Raw genomic sequence first — 18,069 nt, forward strand, 5'->3', positions numbered from 1 at the left:
AGATTTATTGATCCACTATTAAACGCTCTGGTTTCCTCCAGGTATCGACTCAGAGGGTCACGCGGCCAACTTTGTGGAGACCGAACAGATTATCCAGTATAATGGAGCAAAAGCTTCATTCATTCAGGTAAACCTCTGATCAGTGCTGGGGAGATTTAGGCCCCGTTTACACTAATGTGTTTTACTTAGAAAACGCATAAGTTTTGCTACGGTTACGCCAACCGTCCACACTACGCCGGAGTTCTCGAGCGCCGAAAACGCTGGAGAGGCCCTTTTCATTCTGAAACGCTGCTGCTCCGTCTCAGTGTGGATGATGGAAAACGGAGACATCTGAAAACGGAGGCGGGGCTGCAGACATTCGCCTCTCTGATTGGGGCTTTTCCTCAATATTAAGTAGCCTAACACACAGTTCAGTCCTGCATCATCTCCGTGCAAGTTCAGACTTCGTAAGTTTGATCAAGGCTGCAGTCTCTTTTTCTCAGTTTGATATGGAAAACAGACTATACCGAGGACACGGGTAAATCTTCAAAGGGAACAGTGTACTTTATAACTTCACTCACTTCACCTTGGCTACGTTGTTTCACTTTCTCAACAATAAAATGTAAACATGATATAAGGAACTCCCTATCTTCATTTTAATATTAACAACTAAACAGACAGCAGAAATGTTGAGGCGTCGTGCTGCATATATGAGCGTCATCTTCACTGTGTGGATATTTACAACAAAACGGAGCCTATAACAACACTGCCTCCTTTCAATTTCAGTGAAAATACGAAACACAGCCTCTCTTTTGCTGAATATCAGTTTTAATAATCGATAATGGCCATTATAAAAGTGTAACATACAATAAGTTTATACATTATAGGAAATAAAGGCAAGCGATCAGTCAATATACAGAATAGGCTACGTGGTTACATTAATCATTAACTTATCTTTGCGCTCAGCCAAAACACGTTACCTGAGAACAAGTAATAGATTCCAATGACCAAAGTCAGGGAATATGTCGTTAGATAAAGACAACAAGATGAATGAAATATCCTGTTTAATAAATATAGTGAGATTAGATCCAGCGGGAGATGCTTGATGAGAAGTCCGACTAGCACAGCTCTCATCTGGGTAGATGAGCTGCAGCGCTTGCCTGAGAGTGTGTGTGTGTGGTCACGTGATGTGTGTTTTCAGCGTTTTGGTGTGGACGGAGAGCAGTTCAGAAACGCTGAGTAAAACGCGAGTGTGGACGCGGATCGTTTTCATTCTAAAACGCCGTTTTAAAACTAAAACACACTAGTGTAAACGGGGCCTTATTCAACACATTTCTGAACCCGATAGTTTAATTAACTCATTTTTAATAACTGATTTATTTTATTTTTGCCATGATGACAGTAAATAATATTAGACTAGATATTCTGCAAGACACTAGTATTCAGCTTAGTGGCATTTAAAGGCTTCACTAGTGTGATTAGACAAGCTGCTGGACAACAGTGGATTGGCTTGGATTTGGCTAAGTAAAATTGTACAAAAACGTATACAAAACTGCTTTTATTAAAGTATTAAGACTTTTTCCAGAAGAAAAAAAAATATTATACATTAATATTATATAAACAAACTCTAGTTAAACCTTTAAATTGCTGAATACTAGTGTTTTTGCCTTTAGAGGCTGATAATTTTCACACACTGCTAGCACACACCAGTGCTTAAACCCCTTATATAAGGGATTTTTGCATTACAGGTACTAGTTGACTAAAAAAAGCTCTGCAGCAAAATGCTTTACAGTTTGAGGTGTCCTACAGTTATGAATAATGCAGTAAATCTGTGTTTTTATTCCTCAGACTCGAGGCTCCATCCCGTTCTACTGGTCTCAGAGACCAAACCTCAAATACAAACCAAAACCGCAGATCAGCAAAAGCATCAATCATGTGAGATTCACTTCTCCCCCTGTCCAGATCTGTGTTTTTTTTTTATATTCAGCGATGAATTGTGCTGTTTTATAGTGTTCTTGATGGATGTTTTAAAGGCACTATATAATAAATATAATATATTATTATGTGTGTCATTTTAAAATTATATATATATATATATATATATATATATATATATATATATATATATATACATATATATATATATATATATATATATATATATATATAATTTAAAATAAAAAATACACTACCTGACAAAAGTCTTGTCTCCTATTCAAGTTTTAGGAACAACAAATAATAAGTTGACTTCTAGTTGATCATATGAAAGGTAAAGGCCTCTAGATTTTGCTTATTTGAGCACAATTAAATCTGATCATGTCTTGATTATTAATTATTTCATTAGGACAGTAATGTCTGACTCTGCTTAGACTAAAGTCTCATCACTGAACAGAAATAATGTCCAGTATAGAATATAAAGTCCTGCTGCAGTGGAGACAGAATGAATATTGTGTCTGACTCCATCATGAGCTTGGAGGACTGCATCCATACATCTCTGACATGACTCACATCACTGATTAATAAAGTCATCTGGAATGAAGAAGAAAGCGTTCCTGCAGGACTCCCAGAGTTCATCAAGAGTCTTTGTGTTCATCTTCAACACCTCCTCCTTCATCTTACCCCAGACATGCTCAATAATGTTCATGTCTTGTGACTGGGCTGGCCAATCCTGGAGCAGCTTGACCTTCAGAATCTTTGATGTGGAGGCTGAAGTATGAGAAGGAGCGCTATCCTGCTGGAGAATTGTCCCTCTCCTGTGGTTTGTAATGTAATGGGCAGCACAGATGTCTTGATACCTCAGGCTGTTGATGTTGATCATCCACTCTGCAGATCTCTCGCACGCCCCCATACTGAATGAACCCCAAACCATGATGTCTCCTTCACCAAACTTGACTGATTTTTGGGGAAATCTTTGTTCCATGCTTGATCCAGTAGGTCTTCTGCAGTATTGCTGATGATTGGGATGCAGATCAACAGATGATGATCAGAGAAATTCACCTTCTGACACTTTTCCAAATGATCAACTAAAAGTCAAGTTATTATCTGCTGCTCTTACAACTAGAATCCACCACAAGACTTAAGCCAGGCAGTGTGCAGTGTGTATGTTTATAAATCATTATATTTCGACGTTTATTTACAGCTGGATGGTTTCCAGAGACACTTCGACTCTCAGATCATCACATACGGCAAACAAGTGATTCTCAATCTGGTGCGTTGACATTCAGAAAAATCTTTAATTATACAACATGGCTGTTGAATGCTAGATTCTGATTGGCTGATGAACATTCTCAGGTGTGTGGTTATTGTCAGATAAAGGCACAGCTAAAGTAGTTCCGGCAGGGTTTAAGTGCATTATAGCTCCATATCACTCCACTGAATGATCAGAGTTATTTCACAACAGTCAAAAATCACATCAAAACACAACAGGAGGAGGAGATGTGTGAGAAACTAGTGCTACACACAGGAGCAGTTTGAGGAGGACGAACATCTGACTAATAAACTCTCAACATACAACATCTGACGTGTGTTTTTAGCTGTGCAAGCTGTAGGTTAAACATAATGATGCACTCAGGGATGGAGGATTATTAGAAAATAATGCACATGTAAGATGTGACGGTCACTCCGCTTCACCAAATCACCATTTTGGGTTTGCATTATTTACTAATAACAATTTAACAACCCTTTGTCAGTTATTGCTTACTTATTGCACTGGATAAATGTATATGTCTTTTAATTCTCCAGGTGAATCAGAAGGGCTCGGAGAAGCCGCTGGAGCAGGCCTTTGCAAAGATGGTGGGCAGTCTGGGAAACGGCATGATCAAGTGAGTAGAAATATCCAGTGAGCGGCAGTTCTGTGGGTGCAAATGCCTTGTTAAAGTCAGAGGAGAATGGCCAGACTGGTTCCAGCTGATAGAAAGGCAACAGTAACTCAAATAAGCACTCGTTACAACCGAGCTCTGCAGAAGAGCATCTCTGAACACACAACACGTCCAACCTTGAGGCGGATGGGCTACAGCAGCAGAAGAGCACACCGGGTGCCGCTCCTGTCAGCTAAGAACAGGAAACTGAGGCTACAATTCACACAGGCTCACCAAAACTGGACAATAGAAGATTGGAGAAACGTTGCTGCTCTGATGAGTCTCCATTTCTGCTGACACATTCGGATGCTCGGCTCAGAATTTGGCCTCAACAACATGAAAGCATGGATCATCCTGCCTTGTATCAGCGGTTCAGGCTGGTGGTGGTGGTGTAATGGTGTGGGGGAGATTTTCCTGGCATACTTTGGGTCCATTAGTACCAATTGAGCATGGTGTTAACGCCACAGCCTACCTGAGTATTGCTGCTGACCATGTCCATCCCTTTATGAGCACAGTGTCTCCATCTTCTGATGGCTACTTCCAGCAGGATAACGCAGCATGTCATAAAGCTCAATCATCTCAGACTGGTTTCTTGAACATGACGATGAGTTCACTGTACTCAAATGGCCTCCACAGTCACCAGAGCTCAATCCAATAGAGCAGCTTTGGGATGTGGTGGAACGGGAGATTGGCATCATGGATGTGCAGCCGACAAATCTGCAGCAACTGTGTGATGCTATCATGACAATATGGAGCAAAATCTCTGAGGAATATTTCCAGTAGCTTGTTGAATATAGTTAATGTGTGTTTGGGTAATTATTTGTATAAAAAATACCAAATATATCTATGTACTTTCTCCAGACTAAAAATATGAAACGAAATGATGTAAAAATGTCTTTGCTCTTTTAAACATCGCTTAAAAAAACACTTTAATAGCTGGGCTAATGATTTTGTCTTCAACTGTGTACTTCACTGCTAAGGATACTACCAAATAATGCAATAATAGTGTTTATAGTCATTTCAAGGTTAACGAAGAGAGATAGAAAAAAGATAAATGAATAATAAATAAACTGCACATTATAGATTTATTTTATTTTATTTTATTTTATTTTGTGCTCAAACACAAAATCTGCCAGAATTTATAGTGAAAAAAATGTCAATGTTTACATGTTTTGACAGGAGAAATTTGAGTGTTTTTAAAATCGTGAACTGTTTAAAAGTGTGCGGTATCTTGTGTTTTTCTGCAGGTACATCGCGTTTGACTTCCACAAGGAGTGCAGTCGTATGCGCTGGCATCGCCTCCAGATCCTGGTCGATACAGTGGCTGAACTGCAGGATGAGTTTGGGTACGTGACGCTTGTATGCTGATACTGACGGTAATAACGACACTTCAATATGTTCATTTTATTTAATATATATCGTATATTAAGATTTTAAGTAGTGCTGGGCAGACATTAATCACAGTAATTGCATTCAAAATTGAAGTTTTAACATAATATGTGTGGGTTATGTGTATTATGTATATGGGACACACACATAGAAGCAAAACAAAACAATTTTTTTTTAATTTAAAGCAACAGTCACCAAAACGCCACAATTAGGATTGAAGCCTAAAGGGTCTAATTCAGAGAGTTTGTGATGATCTGTGCTTATTTTGAGCTGAAACATACACATCAGACATCAGAGACTTATTTTACATCTTTACATCATAATGGGTCTCCCTTTTTTGATAACCACACATAGAGCTGTGATTGTTTTATCTTTGTATTTGTTTTATCAGCTACTTCCTGGTGGATTCGGACGGTTCTGTTCAGATGCAGCAGGACGGGACGTTCAGGAGTAACTGTATGGACTGTCTGGACCGAACCAACGTCATCCAGAGTCTGCTGGCGCGCCGCTCGCTGCAGTCTCAGCTGGAGGTGTGGTATTATTCTCCTTTACACAAACCCTTTATCCTGGACACGTTTATAGTATATGTTAATCCCAAAGGTGTTCAGTCAAGTGGGAGGAGACTAATTTATTAATATTGGATGAAAAACGCACAAGCAAACACATAAAATCAGTGAGTGAGGGACAAAACACCACGATTATTACATGGAGATCAGTAATGGAATTATTTACCTTAATCTGAATAAGACAATAATGAGATTAAGGTGTTTACATGAGTTACTTTTTGAATGTTCCTTTCATGATCCTGTTTTACATGTTATAACTCGATTCGACTAACGTCACCACACTATCTACTATATGTTAGTCATTTACAGGTATAAATGATCTGTTACCTCCAGAGTTGTGTTCATATTTATAACTGTGTTTATTTATGTAGCTTCGTGGTTCTGCTGTTTGTCCACACATGTAGACAATAAAGCTCAGCTTTGACCTGATTATTCTTCTTTATTATCCTCCTTTGATTTAAAATCTGACTAGTATGCATGTTCTGTTTTTGTTTGCTTGTTTTATAGAGGATGGCAGTGCTACATGTGGGCCAGAGAATTGAAGAACAGGCAGATTTTGAAAAAATATACAAAAATGGTAAGAAAAAATGAGTCTTTTAGAGGCTTTACTTTAAAGGGCACCTATGGTAAAAAATCTACTTTTCAAGCTGTTTGGACAGATCTGTGTGTTGGTATAGTGTATAGACCGTCATACTGGGGTGATATGAACACACCCAGTCCTTTTTTTTCAATTTAACTACAAAAAAAGGGTCGACCAATTGGAGCTGTTTTCAAATAGATCGCACCATTACGTAGGTGTGCGATCCCCCCGCCCACCGAATTGATTGACATGTTCCGGTAGTCACGTGTATATGTCAACAAGACCAGACAGACATACGCAAAGCAACCGGGAATAAAAGCTCTGTTCTGTTCGCTAGGATCAGCAATCATCATCAAATGTGATTAAGAGTGAGTTTCACATGTTTAAAGTGTTTTAAAACAGAGTATGTGTGTAATTAATTACAGCGTTTTACTTCAGCTTTACTTCATCAGCACAGCCGCGTGTCAGAACAATTATAAAAGAAGATGCTTCAGTCCCGGTTTGTGGAAGTTAAATCAGGTTTATTTTGTACATTAGCATAACAGATATCCACACAGTACTTGAGGTTAGCCTTAGCTAAGCTAAGCGCGCTCTGTCTGTCTGCCTGCCTGCCTGCCTGTGTGTGTGTCATCTGCGGTTTGTGTGTGTATCTGTGTGTGTGTGTGTGTGTGTGCGTGCAATTGTGTGTGACTCATCAATGCAACTTCACAATACTGATTAGTAAAGGTTAGTTCTTACTGTAGTTTCTCACAAACGCTACGTGAGACCTTCTTCCTTTAAGTCTGTCTGTTGTCTGACGCAGCTGAGGGAGGAGCCATGTAGAAACAGTAGGCGGGCAGAACTCGGCTTAAAGGCGCAGTACGACAAAACCACCCCCTGCTGGAAATCAGTATAAAACAGCATCTTGTAAAAGGTATAATGAAAAATCTGATGGGTATTTTGATCTGAAACTTTATATACACATTCTAGAGACGCAAAATACTTATATTAAATCTGAAAAAAGGGGTAACCTAGGTGCTCTTTAAGCATCATGTTCACTGTCCTTCACTGAGCAGAGGATGTCTTTCACACACAGTCTACACATTTTACCAGGTCATGCTTTATAATAAGGGTCCATTAGTTATAATGGATAATGTAGATCCGGCCGGTTGTTCTGGCAGAATAAACCCTGACAGGTTTATCAACAGCTGTTGTGTAAGACTGAAGAGGTTATTCTGCGTAAACAACCGGCTGGATGTGCATTATTCTGATTATTATACAAATACTTGCAACTAAGCAAAACTATAAAACACAAAACGTTGATCTGAGCTGTAATAGTTTACTAGCTCTTTCATTAAATGTTTGTAAAAAGAAAAAAAAAAGTGAGTAGATGCAGCTTACACGAACATGATTATACGGTTACAATTAGTTCAAAATGCTGCTGCAAGGCTTTTAACAGGTATCAAGAAACATGACCACATCACAGCAGTTTTACGCTCTGCACTGGCTGCCTGCGCACTATCGAGTCACTATTAAAATGCTTCTCTTCGTTTTTAAATCTTTAAATTGCCCGGCACCTGCTTATCTGTCAGACATGTTAATTGAGCATCAGCCTGGTCAGTCTCTTCGCTCAGAATTTTCTGCATCCCTAAGTCGCGGCTGAAATGCCTTCGCAGTAGCTAGTCCTAGGTTGTTTCATTTCTTTTCGCTTTGGACAATAAATCCAATTGCAGTTATTTGTAGTTTTCTTTATTGTACACAAAACTATTACATGTTACGACAAACAAATATCCCTACAATAATAATAACTTGCTGTATGAGAGACGTAACCGTGTTTAATTGCCATTGTTTCTTCTCTCCAGCATGGGCAGATAATGCCAACGCGTGTGCCAAACAGTACGCCGGCACAGGAGCCCTGAAGACCGACTTCACACGGTAAACTACATCAGCTCTGCGTTGTGTTGATATTTTAGCGATTTTCTATCTCGCAATCAGAATTTATTCAGAGAGTGCCTGGAGTCATTATTTTATATTAGTTATAAGTCAATGCCAGAATTTTATGGATAGTAATTTCTTATTAATATTGAATGTTCTTATGTTTTTACCATGGTATTACTGCATCGTTTATTTTCCGCACTTGAACCACACCATTAAAAATATTTATATGCTCTGTTATAAATATTTTAAATTAATAAACAATATAAAATAATAAAATAAAGCCATTTTAAAAAATGTAAAAACAAATAGTTTTCTGTGAAGATACAGGACTTTTATTTTGCTCAATGAATACTTATCAATTATATAATATTGTTATCGTAATAAATACCAGAAAATATGATATGCAAGTCTATATCAACCACATCTAGTGTTGAAGATGGTGTATGTGTGTGTGTGTGCGTTCAGCACAGGGAAGAGGACGCAGTGGGGTTTACTGATGGACGGCTGGAACTCCATGATCAGATACTACAAGAACAACTTCTCTGACGGCTTCAGACAGGTCACAGCACGCTCAGAAAAAAGATGATGCTCATGAATACAGCTGAAAGCAGAAGTTTACGCACACTCTTAAAAAAGCAACATAACCATTTTTAAAAAAATGTCTGATGGTAAATCACTAAACGTTTACTATTTTAGGTCCGTTAGGATTACCAAAATGATTTACATTAGCTAAATGCCAGAATAATGAGAGAATTTTTATTAATTTCTAGACAGTCAGAAGTTTACACACATTTTCTTGGTATTTTTTAGCTTTGCTTTTAAACTGTATAACTTTGGTCAAATGTTTTGGGTTTCCTTCCACAAGCTTCTCACAATAGTTTGCAGGAATTTTGGCCCATTCCTCCTGACAGAATTGGTGTAACTGAGTCAGGTTTGTTGGCTGTCTTGCTCGCACAAACTTTTTCAACTCTGCCCGCACATTTTCTATAGGATTGAGGTCAGGGCTTTGTGATGGCCACTCCAAAACATTCAATTTGTTGTCCTAACTCATTTGGCAGTGTGCTTAGGGTCATGGTCTGTTTGGAAGAGCCATTTGTGGTCAAGTTGTAATGTCCTAGCTGATGTCTTGAGATGCTGCTTCAGTATTTCTCCATAATGTTCTTTCTTCATGATGCCATCTATGATGTGAAGTGGACCAGTCCCTCCTGCAGCAAAACAGCCCCACAACATGATGCTGCCGCCCCCATACTGCACAGTTGGGATGGTGTTTTTAGGCTTGTGCGCTTTCCCCTTTGTCCTCCAAATGTAACACTGCTCATTATGGCCATCAGTTCAATCTTAGCTCCATCAGAGCACAGGACATGTCTCCAAACATTACTCTTTTCCCAGTGTCATTTAGCTAATTGTAATCTGGCTTTGTGTTGATTCTGGCTTGTTGATTTTCCCATGTTGTCACACAAGGAAGCAGTGTGTTTGAGCTTTTCCTTCAACACTATTCTACAGTTGTGCCTCACATTAACTAAAATGTTGTCAATTAGCCAATCAGAAACTTCCAAAACCTTGACATCATCATCTGAGCTTTTCCAGAGGCAGAATAATCTTATTGTGTTATAAGTTATATTGAGTTATAACCATTTCTCAAACAAATCTCTCTCTCATTATTCTGCTATTAAGCAGAACAGAAACACATGTGATAATCCTGACTTACCTAAAAGAGGAAAAGTTTAGTCACATTAACATCTGAGTCTTTTAAATGGTTATGTGCCTTTTTATACAGTGTGTGTACACTTCTGCTTTCAACTAAACAACAATATAAAATGACTTTTAATCTTTTCATAGTTTCTTCTTTAAACATCATGTCCATTGTCCTACACTTGAGAGATATAAAAAAGAAAAAAAAATATATATATTATTATATATATAAGTAATATTTAACAGATTCAGGAATTTTTCACAGTATTTCCTCTAATATTTGTTCTTCTGGAGAAAGTCTTATTTGTTTTATTTCGGCTAGAATAAAAGCAGTTCTTTATTTTAAACAGTTTATTTAAAAGTCATTTATTTTAAAACCATTTTAAGGTCAATATCATTAGCTCAGTGCTGTAACTACGCAAGCACTGAAAATAAGAGTAATTTCATTAAAGACCAAATTGAACCAGAGACTTTGTCATGAGACCGATCCCATTTTAGGTCTTCATTTTGATCAGATGTGTAGTTACTGCACTGTTCCTTTAAGGGGGTGATGTACATCTTCACCAGATCAGAACAGACCTACTTCTTATTATTTTGGGGATTATTGCTCATTTTAATTTAGCGTTTTAAACCATTAATTAGTAAACCCATGAGCAAAGCTGTTGGAATAGAGGATGTGTTGTTTAATGGAGTATTTTCTGTGGTGTTGATGGATTTGATTGTTGGTTTTCAGGACTCTATTGACCTGTTCTTGGGGAATTATGCTGTGGAAGAAGCCGATATGAACACTCCTCTGCACGAGCCCAAAGACTGGAAGTTCCTCACGGTAACAAACAAACAAACACACACAGGGGTTTTCACAGCGTGCTCTTTTAGACTAATTTAATTTCAGTTTACTTCATGACTTTATCCAAATCAAAGTTTCCTGTTTTTCTAATTGGTGTTATCTGTGCATGTTTTGTTGGTCATTCCTAACCATTATTTTTAATCAAATTGCAAGTTGCAAAATGAGATATATAACCATTTTGAGAAATGTTGGTTATTTGATGTTATTATTTAAGACATCAACAGTTAAGTTCATTCGCAATTTTTATACATTAAACTATTACTTGAGCTCAGTGAAGGCCAGGAACACAATATTCTTCAAATCCAGGATCAATAACATTGTCAAACATCTTAAATTGGTTAAAAAAAACAATACATCATAAATATATGGAATAATATATACAAAGATTGATTAATATAAATAGGATTTTGAGTTAGATTTGGCCAGAATGTGCACAACATAACATCACTATTCTTTGTTTTTATTTTTTTGCAAAACGCTATATCCACCTTAGGCTATGTTCATTCATTCATTCATTTTCTTCTCGGCTTAGTCCCTTTATTAATCCGGGGTCACCACAGCGGAATGAACCGCCAACTTATCCAGCAAGTTTTTACGCAGCAGATGCCCTTCCAGCCGCAACCCATCTCTGGGAAACATCCACACACACACACATTCACACTTACACGACGGACAATTTAGCCTACCCAATTCACCTGTACCGGGTGTCTGGACTGTGGGGGAAACCGGAGCACCCGGAGGATACCCATGCTAATGCAGGGAGAACATGCAAACTCCACACAGAAATGCCAACTGAGCCAAGGTTCGACCCAGCGACATTCTTGCTGTGAGGCGACAGCACTACCTACTGCGCCACTGCCTAGCCTATATTCTACTACAGTAATACCACTCAGAAAAGCTAGTGAATCATTGTTTTGGTTGATAAGTAAGATTAAGTTAGTTAGATAAACGACTTGTAGCTTGTTACAGAAAGAGTGGAGGCTTCTTCCACACCGCTGCTGAAAACCAAACCTATATGATCAGAGCGGGCGGAGCCGTGGTGTCACAGTTCTTGTCTCTGTTGCACGAGCTTGACTTTAGCTTGATTCAAGCTTTGATTCTCTGACTGACAGACAGCTGTTGATCAGTGACGTAGCCTACGTGACTGACAGCTCGCCTAAAGTAAAAACCAGGGATCACCAAACTTGTTCCTGGAGGGCCGGTTACCTGCAGATTTTAGCTCCAACCCTAATCAAACACACCTGAACAAGCTAATCAAGGTCTTACTTGGTGTACTTGAAACACCCAGGCAGGTGCGTTGAGGCAAGTTGGAGCTAAACCCTGCAGGGCACCGGACCTGAATGAGGAATGAGATTGTTGACCCCTGGTATAAACAATTAAATGGTAAACCATTTTTTAGTTAGCCTATTGAATCCTCTTTTTAATGCTTTTTGTTTTGATGTTATCTTTAAATCAATGAGCAAACTCGGAGCACTTCACGGGCAGTGACTCTCTTCCCAGGAGATGTTGAGGTCGCGCAGCATCGTGAACGTTCTATAACTGTTATATAGCACTTTGTAAACAAACTGGTCTGGTGGATATCTCGTTTTGTGAAAAAATGCATTTTGCAGTAGGCCTGAAACGTACATTCTTAAATATTATTAATGGCAGCTATTCACACATAGATTGAAGTGCATCTGAACAGTGATTTCCAATAATAAAACAGTCCAAAAATGAGAAGCCCAGATGTATATGTTAGAGAAAAATATTAAATTAACAATTTAAAAAGAGCAAAAATTATGAAAAAATGTTAAATGTTTTGTATTCGTCTTTTTTATGCAATATTTTGCTTGAATTTAAATGTATTCTCTTTCCATTTTTAAAGATGTTCTGTGACTAAAATATGTCTTTAATAAATATATCTGTTTAATAAATTTGTTTTGTTCAAATGCACTAAAACATTCCCTGAGAAATGGAGAAAAATATTCATTTTCAAAAGAGAGTGCACTCATTTATCCTAAGCTCTCTCTCTCTCTCTCTCTCTCTCTCTCTCTCTATATATATATATATATATACATATATATATATACACACACACACACTATATATTTTATTTGATTAAAAATGTTCTTCTGCATTGAGATTGAGATGAGCGAGTGCTGATGTTTCTCTCCTCCTCTTCCAGCTGCCGATCATCATGGTGGTTGCGTTCTCAATGTGCATCATATGTCTCCTAATGGCTGGTAAGATTAATATTAATACTGTACAGTTTTTAAAGCCTGTAAATGATCAATATAGGCTGTTTTTAATCACGTGGTTCTGGTGACGTGCGAAATTCAGATGAAGGGCAGGAAGTAAAAAAATCTGAATGGGAGACAGAGGAAAGTGTATTTTTGCGATTATACCATATTTCAATTGAGATATTAATAGATAATATGCACATATGTTGGGAATGATCCTTATATCAGTAGGAAGGCCGAGTTTTCTACTGAGCTAAAATATATTTGCCTGTCATCGATGCCGTACAGACTGTATAATAGCGTTAAATGTAAAATTCTATAGTAAATACCATAGTGTTCGGAAGCACAGTATAGATAATTAATTGAATTATACTGTGCTAGTAATTATATTGTTGCTGTGGTACAACACAACTGTAGTAATGAACTAATTATACAACAGGCTTCAGTTCTCTACGCTATAATCATAGTGCACCACAGTTTACACTAACATTACAGCATTTACTACAGTTTATCAGTTTACTATAGGAACTATATAGTATTCTTTAGCATTCATTAACAGAGTTATACACATTACACACTTTACTATGTGCTTCATAAACATTTACATTTCGAGAGTTCACACTTAGATACTGTTTGACAACTTGTTAGCAAGTTAGCAGGTTTGGCATGCTGTCCTGGGAGAGAACCCTGAGCTCGGAGATAGTTGAGCCCAGGGCTCCCGCCAGGTTCATAGAGCATGTGAGGGGAGTACGAGATCAGATGTTCTCGAGAGCTCCCCTCGGCAAAAGAGGAAAGGAGGAGAAGGGGTGGATGGGGGGTTTCTTCGGAAAACAAAGAGAAGGGAGTAGTGCTAAGCTAGGTTACTTATAGTGAGTTTGGATCAATCTGATTGGCTAACTAATGAGAGTAGATGAGTGGCCAGCTGCAGTCAATCATATCACGTGCTCTTCTCGAAATTAGTTTGTGAAACTTTATGACTGTGGAATTTGGGACCGGTCAACGCTTGACAATTTTACTGTGGACAGGGGGGTTGAAATAATAATAATAAACGTGACTCCACTGTGTACTCATGTGAAACTTTATTAGCACATTGCTCCACCATTACAATGCTATTATAACATTAGGAAGTAATAACTTTATTAGCACATTGCTCCAACAATATAACATATTATAACATCAAAAACTGTCCGTAACGCTTAATCAATGGGAGCCCTGAGCTTGTTTCTTTGCAACGAGATGCTCCCATCTGGGGGTAATGCAGAAGGAAGATTGCCCGAAAGAGTGCGTGCACGTCTGGAACGTGCTGACTTGAGACGTCTGCTTTAGCCAATCAGAACAGTCAGACGCATTCACATCCGCGCGGTTTATGAGAATAAAAGCCTTTGAATATTTTTCAAGACACATTTAGCCGCTAGAAATTAGGCAGATAACGTTTATATGTTCATCTTAATGCCAACCGTGTAAATAAATATCGATAAGAATACCCTTATGATAAGCCCTTGTTTGTTTAACTTCAAGCTTTGCGTGTGTCCGTGAAACAGCCAGTGAGCGCCAGCACACACACACATATCATGTACATCTCGACATGCGAAAGTGTTTCTGCCATGACTTTAATCCAGAACACCGGCAGAGTTGTTGTCTCGAACACTGTTTAAGGCCGCCGTCATTTGCGATCTCCAGCAGTTGCTCTTCTTCTTGCACGGACATACCGGATTCAGCTGGTTTGTTGACAAATGGGTCACGTATCCATTCCTTGGCCGTTTGTGGGTCCTTTGAGGTTGGGAAGTAGCGCTCAAACTCCTTTAACAGTGAAGACTGGTGATCGTGCACCAGCTTGGTGAGTGAGGGCGCAGGCTCAGTCTCACACAACATCCCTGCTAATGTTGGAAACATGTCCAATATGCCTCTGTTCACGCGCCGTCCACACAAATCTAGTTTGGCTTTAAATGCAGCTACCTTACCTGCCAACTTAAACATAATTAAATCTTGTGCGGCCCGGTACTGATTGATCCACGGACCGGTACCGGTCCACGGCCCGGGGGTTGGGGACCACTGATTTAGCAGACGCTTTTATCCAAAGCGACTTACAAAAGGACACGGAAGCAATTTACACAACTATAAGAGCAACAATGAAAAAGTGCTGTAGGCAAGTTTTAGAAGTGTAAGAAGCAAAACATTGGTGCTTAATTTTTTAATTTTTTTTGTAGTTAGTGGAAGAGTCAGAGAGGATTAGGAAGGGAAGTGGAGACTAAATAGTTGAGTTTTTAGTTGTTTCTTGAAGACAGCGAGTGACTCTGCTGTTCTGATGCAGTTAGGGAGTTCATTCCACCAGCTGGGAAACATCTTTATTATAATTTATTTATTATTTTAATAATATAATAGTCTTTATTATTTATTACTATAGTTTCCCCCATGTGGATATCTTCCATCACGAAATAACAAATGAAAGCATAGAAAAGAAAAGCATAGAGACAGAAAGTGTGTCAATAATTTAATTATTAATATTAAGCAGTTATCATCATTATCCATTCATTTTAATAGGAAAGCGTGTGACCATGTAAAAATAAATACAGTGGGGAAAATAAGTATGGAAAACGTACAGAAAACATGTTTCTAAAGGTGCGGTTGACTTGAAATTATCCCCAGATGTTGGTAACAACCAAAGAAATCATGGGCATGGGCAATATGGGCGATTGCCCAGGGTTGAAACTTGCTGAGGGCTGCACAGGGAGACGGTGCAACGACAACAAACTAGAACCTAAAGTTTATTGATAAACTTTGATGTTGGCTTGAGAAAGCCAACGTGACTGCACTAGGACTAGGAATGGCAGTTGGCAGGAAGCACGGCGGCGGTTGCTAAGTGGTTGCTAGGCAGTTGATAAAACAATTATGGCATTGTTAGGTGGTTGCTAAGCAGTTGTTAAATGGCACTGCTCATGTACATGTTTGATCAAATGCTAATACTTAGTAGGCATTTCTAGCATATGTTATAGTATTTAGATAATCATTCATAGCATGTAGCTAATCGTTATTAGCACTTGGCTTCCATTATCATTGTTACCATGCATAGTACACAGGAAGTCCCATTTGCTAGCATGAGTCAAACAAGCCAATGCCCAGGTCCCTACGATGTTCTGATGTAGAGATATTGCTGTTTTTAAATGGTTGCTAGGTTATACTGTTTTGTTGCTATGGGGACATTTGACAGGTTAGTGATGACACATCAAAGCTTGACAATATGAGTGATCTTAATCAACCCTGATGTTTCTATGACAGTCTTTATGAGTGTCAAAAACTGGACTTGAACATTATGTATTCCTGGTGTTGGGTTGCGGCTGGAAGGGCATTTGCTGTGTAAAACAAATGCTGGATAAGTTGGCGGTTCATTCCGTTGTGGCAAGCCCTGGGTAATAAAGGGACTAAAGGAATGAACATTATGTAAAAATGGCTTGCTGTATTTTTTTGAAAATACAATGCTTAATAAGTGTGAAAGTGATGCATGCAGAAATGGCCATATCAGTAAAAAATATGGAGTTTAAGTCAAAAATGGCTTGCCATATTATAAGAAAAATAATGCTTAAAAATTATTTATTGGAGAACTATAAGTCTGATAAACCATAAAGATATAGCAACAAAATCTAACGCATCTAAATACAGCTTTTGGCCAAATTTGGGGCTTGTATAATTTTTTATATGCTCGGATTATAAAAATTTAATATTTAACATTTTTTATTAAAAAAGCAATAAGTCTTATAGGCATGAGGAGATATAGCAACAATCTTGAATGCAGAAGGCACATTTTGACCACATTTGGGCCTTGTGGCATGAACGGCCTAGGAGGAGATACGTTTTTTGATTTCAAGGACAGAGTAGCATAACAGTATGCTGGCTTTCTCAAGCCAACATAAAAAGTGCCCCAGTAACACTGAACTGTGCCCCAGTAAAAGCTTGGAGATGCTTTTATGCAAGTGAATTAATTTAGAGTGGTAATCCCAGAATAAAGCCGTTAGGGGTCATTCACATTTGGCTTCATTTGCATGTGCAACTGAAACAGCGCTGGTCAACACAATATGACGCATGAATCTCCGGCTTCACCTTGGCTTTAGTCTTGACTAGTGCAGTTGAATGCCATCTGTCTTGAGAGCCCTGTAAAAGTGTAGTATTGACGCATGCTCGGGGTCTGTATGCGATATCTAGTGTATATATCTATGGCTGAGAAACGCTCACCAGTGTGAGTATAATGAGTGTGTGTTTCCTCCATCAGGGGACACGTGGACGGAGACTCTGGCGTACGTGCTGTTCTGGGGCTCCGCCAGCGTGGTGACCGGCGGCGTGATCCTCTTCAACGGACGGGACTTTGTGGACGCCCCGCGGCTGGTGCAGAAGGAGAAGATGGACTGAACCTGCGTGTGTGGGAAGCAGTCGGGCCCCGCGGAGCCTTCATCCTCATCCTCACCCTGGAGCCTGTACTGATGACGATGATGATGATGATGAGGGCCCGGGGCCGAACACACGGGGTCACGCTGCTCTCCACACCAGCATCAAGCCACGCCCACTTTCCCATGATTCCATCTGCCGGTCGCACCGCTGGACGCTCAGGCTGACCGTGAGGCCCTCGGCCCCGTCCTCACGGTGCAACCAGATCCGCCATTTTGGCTCAAGCGCTGGCTGATGATGACGTGTTTGTCTTGTTTTCTAATAAACGCTGAGTGACAGTAAGGCAGCTGTTTACATGAACACCTTCAGCTAACGTTCAGAATAGCTCTGTTTAAACATTTAAGTGTTTTAAACATTAAACAGTGAAGTTGCCCCCAAAATAACTCATAGTTTGGACAAACCGCACACTTCATTTACTGGACTGACTGCTGTTGGGCCGTTTTCCTCCACTCTGGGCTGATTTTGAGTCTCAGGCTGTACTCACACTATCTACAGTTGCTTTGAACCGGGCCAAAGTAAGCTTGTCCCCCCTCCCTGCTCCCCCGACGGCCCGCACTCACATTACATTCAGACCTGAGCACGCTTA

At 39.2% G+C, this 18,069-nt stretch overlaps 1 protein-coding gene across 2 annotated transcripts in view; it reads left to right on the top strand.

Annotated features, from left to right (window-relative positions):
* Positions 1–17,765, top strand: part of sacm1lb (SAC1 like phosphatidylinositide phosphatase b) — a 30,778-nt gene extending 13,013 nt beyond the window's left edge. The window contains 12 exon segments of one of the 2 annotated variants that reach the window (NM_001080624.2): positions 42–127; positions 1,828–1,914; positions 3,119–3,187; positions 3,721–3,800; positions 5,084–5,182; positions 5,617–5,755; positions 6,299–6,368; positions 8,213–8,285; positions 8,754–8,847; positions 10,714–10,806; positions 12,992–13,049; positions 17,311–17,765. In NM_001080624.2, the coding sequence (NP_001074093.2) occupies positions 42–127; positions 1,828–1,914; positions 3,119–3,187; positions 3,721–3,800; positions 5,084–5,182; positions 5,617–5,755; positions 6,299–6,368; positions 8,213–8,285; positions 8,754–8,847; positions 10,714–10,806; positions 12,992–13,049; positions 17,311–17,447 (1,085 nt within the window). In that variant the 3' untranslated portion in view covers positions 17,448–17,765. 2 annotated transcript variants of the gene reach the window in all.
* Positions 17,766–18,069: the final 304 nt, after the last annotated feature.

The sequence above is a fragment of the Danio rerio genome, chromosome 16 (genome assembly GCF_049306965.1).
Source record: "Danio rerio strain Tuebingen ecotype United States chromosome 16, GRCz12tu, whole genome shotgun sequence".
Classification (NCBI taxonomy): Eukaryota; Metazoa; Chordata; class Actinopteri; order Cypriniformes; family Danionidae; genus Danio; species Danio rerio.